Raw genomic sequence first — 4176 nt, 5'->3', positions numbered from 1 at the left:
TTGTGTTAAATGCTGCAATAGACTCCCAGATGTTGTAAAACTTTGCTATAAGAAAATTGTTCAAGGAAAATAGGGGTCAATATATAACCATTTCTCTTTTTAAGAATTTTGCTAATTTTTATATCATATGTAGCCCTAGAATTTCATAATAATTGTTTGTGATGTAATTTATTTGCCACAAGTAACCTACATTAATATAGGTATTTGAAGAATTGGTGGATTATTGATACTAAATAATTCTTTTCTAATATACATCAGACAAACAGTTTGCCATTTTGAAAACAATAAGTCATCTTAAAATATATATAAAATTTTCACCTCCTTGTTATAATTATATTTTGGTCTGTTGTTTTCAGAATTAGTGATAAGGAATGAAATACTCTTAAATGAGTATAACTCTGTTACATGTGAACAATTAATAGAATATCATGCATCATGAATTTTTTTCGTTTACCAAAAAAAATGAGTTTGGTGAGAAGAGAGTTATATGCATAATTTGGTTAGTAAATTAAACAAAGTATATCGGAAAGTAGAACAGTAAACTAATTTTCACAAAATTATTATGATTTTGGCCATACTATATTCTTGTGACTATTTTATAATAAGTGTTTGAGTTTTTCTTTGTGCATTTGTTAAATAGGAGTTTGGACTCTAAGGAATTTGGAATGTTTTTCGTATCCTAAAATTTACTAAGGCCTGGCATAGCTTGGTGGTTAGGGAACTTGACTTGCAATCTGTGGGTCACAGGTTCAAATCTCTGTTGCTGAACATGCTTGCCTTTTCAGCCATGAGGATCCCATCATGTGACAGTCAATCCCACAACTCAATGATAAAATTAATATATGTATTTGTTCAGTCTACTGACATTTAGGTAATCTTCTCTTAAAACAAACATGAATATGCTTTATATTGAAGCTTCTTGGTTACAATGGATCAAGACTTTGATGGCTCCTCCGTCTCCGTTTCTTGAAGTTTCAAATGCTTTCACAGAATCTTCCAACTTAAAATGATGGGTAATCAAGGGCTTTACATTCACTTTGCCTGAAGCAATTAGATCCAATGCAATAGAGTAACTAAAAAAAAAATACACATAAGAAATTTTTGCTATAATTTTTCATAATAATATTCATCTTTAAGTTTACCTTGAAAGACAGAACTGTTTATTTCAAATAAATATTATTAAGATTTATTAAATATAATTTTGTTTCTTAAAGACTAGTCTTAATTAAACATACTACTCAATTCTTTAAGAACATCTACTTACCATTTTCCATACCGAATGCTCCCTCTGACATCAACTTCACGAACAATTACATCGATGATAGGCAAAGTAACATTGTGTGGCCCAAGACCAACTAACACAACAACTCCTCCAGATCTGGTTGCCTGTGAACAATAAACTATGAACAATAACATATCTACACACACAAAAAACATACATCAATGCTGATAGCTAAAGTACAAAAATTAAATGATTCTTTTACTTGTGTTCTTTTATTACATAAGGGAAACAACACAATAACTGTAATATAATTAGTAATTTACAGTTGTTTAGTATTTTGGTTGTTGTAACACATAAAAACACAGCTATTATGTGTTTACTAATACATAAACATATGTGACATGTTACCACAAACACTTAAAAACTGGCAGAAAAATAATATAGAAACCATATTTTGTATTTTATTTAATATAAACAAGTATCAAAGTATGTAAGAAGAGAACTTCATGTATTAGTCCTAATGGTACTTCATTTCAACATCATCTTTATTTTTGAATATCCTTTGTTTAGCATTAAGAAGGGTTGTGATATTACCTTTTTTTGTTTATTTTTTTACAAACCTAAAATGTTAATCTGCATAGTTTAACAGAAGGATAAAAGAAAATGCCACAGTATGAAAGAAATACAGAGAACTAAAGAAACAGAAATAAACTGCTTGAAATAAATGAATGAAAATGAGTTACAGATATATATATGTACCAGAAAAACTGACAAAAAGAACAAAGGAAAATAATACATAAAAGCTGGACAAATGGTGTTTTTGAGATATAATACTTTCATACTGGAATTGACATGCTGATACCACTTGCTGTACCACTACATTCTAAGGTGATGTCTGGTGGTCCACCTAGAGCTTGATGAATCTTAGTTATTATGACATGTGCATCTTGACTCTCAACCAAAGCAACATGATCTGCTCCAAGATGTTTAGCAGCTTCCAGGAGACTACTCGAAATATCTAAATAATTAAAATTACAAATTTTTTGACTGTATACTAATATTTCATATACTAATAAGCTGTTGTAATATTCAGTTTCTTTAAAACCTTATAAGAATGATTAACAATTTGATAACACTTAAATTGAGAATCCATCCAGAAGTTATACAGTTTAAAGAGCCCTATTTGATCAAAATGTTCAAATCAGACGAAATATTAATAGTTAAGAATAAAGCAGTTTTCCCAAATAACATAGAAATTTGGTGTTAATTATTAAGTTACCACTGATAAGAATATACCAGTGTTGAATAAATTACCTCAATCTAATGTAGATTAAGTGACTTACCAGTGACACATATCTTGGAAGCACCCATTTGTTTTGCTGTTAACATACTCAATAAACCAATTGTTCCTGCAAATCAGAATTTGGAGTCCATTATATAATTTATATTCATTACAAGTATTTGCTTTCACTGGAAAAATCACACCCAATAAGTATTCCTCTACATGTGTGCCTCTATATATATGTAGACAACTATCTAAAGTAAAGTGAATTACTACATTTAAAATGTTACATACTTACGGTTAAATTAGTTAGTATTTATTATATTACACAATCTTTTTCTTAAATATTAAAAAAAACCATAAAATAAAAACAAACAACATCAGAGAACACAATTTAAAATTTTGAATTTTATTAATTTATTTATCAGGTAAGCTTGAAGTTTGAAAACTTCCACATAAAAACTAGAGTCAATTAAATTTAATACAAAAAACAAATATAAGTGATAAATATTTGCATGGTACTTAGATACTAAGTTTTAAAATTACTTCATTTAACAAACAATTATTAGAATTTAAAAGAAGCATTCTAAGAGTGATATTATTTAAACTTAATGAAATTAAAAATATTCTATTTTTCATGTTAGTTTAGTCAAAATAGAACATATTTAGTCAAGCATGACACCAAAAGAGAAAAAAAGAAGTGTTATAATTTTACTTAGACTTGAACATATTATCCTTTTGGTCAAATTGGGAGAATAAATGTTAGAAATTCTTAAGTGTCAAATCAGAATCTTACTACTGACATTCTGTTTTGCCAAGTTTTTTTTATTTTTAAATAATTTTTACATCTTTTTTTATAAAAAAATTATTGATATAAATAAAATTCAAAATGCAAAGTATTATTTTCATATGAAATTGATTCTCTTTATTTTTTATGGCACATTGAAACTAGCTAGAATCCAAATATTTTTTGGGATATTCATAATAACTACACAAAAGGAAAAAAATCTGTAAAAAAATTAACATGTTTGAAAAACTAATATAAATTAACTTTTTCACACATACCTACTCCACATATCAATACTTTATCTCCGGCAGAGATTTCAGCTCTTTTACAGCCATGAACAGCACAAGCAAGAGGTTCTATTACAGCTCCTTCATCTAAACTTATGTTGTCTGGTAGTCTAAAGAATTACATAATGCATATTTAATTACCCCATGAAATTTCAAGATGAAGAAAAAAAGTTTATTAATATGAAAGTTAATAAGCCATTGCTAATATATATACATAACCTAATTGCACTCTAAATTTAGTTGTCAACAAACTTCACAATGAAGTAATTTTCTTGGAACTGGCTATGGCATTATCACACATTTTTTAATCTACCAGTGTCATCTATATATATTTAACCCCAGTATTAAACAAAAACTATATATGAACTAATTAATCCATTGGACTAATGAAGAAAATTTCATCTAACAAGAAAAACCTTTGTGCTTATTACATCATTGTGAAGTCAAACGAAAAATTCACACACATAATTTCAAACAACTTTTCTCTAAAACAAAATACTGCCTTTACCAAACAGCACAAGATGAGCTCAATGAACTCATAAGTCAGCATAAAAAAAATATTCTGTTAGATACAGATATATATATATATATATATATA

General features: G+C 27.6%; 1 protein-coding gene across 1 annotated transcript; it reads right to left on the bottom strand.

Annotated features, from left to right (window-relative positions):
• Positions 1 to 836: 836 nt before the first annotated feature.
• LOC106465612 (sorbitol dehydrogenase-like) lies at positions 837 to 3693 on the bottom strand (the record flags this gene model as incomplete). The annotated part of the gene is made up of 5 exons (XM_022393547.1): positions 837 to 1073; positions 1265 to 1399; positions 2060 to 2240; positions 2566 to 2631; positions 3570 to 3693. Coding segments are annotated over 5 exons (675 nt in total), but the record flags the coding sequence as incomplete, so codon positions are not given.
• Positions 3694 to 4176: the final 483 nt, after the last annotated feature.

This window comes from Limulus polyphemus, unplaced genomic scaffold, assembly GCF_000517525.1.
Source record: "Limulus polyphemus unplaced genomic scaffold, Limulus_polyphemus-2.1.2 Scaffold2000, whole genome shotgun sequence".
Lineage (NCBI taxonomy): Eukaryota > Metazoa > Arthropoda > Merostomata > Xiphosura > Limulidae > Limulus > Limulus polyphemus.
Note: the sequence above shows the minus strand (reverse complement) of the source record. Positions and strands in the feature narration are given on the sequence as shown.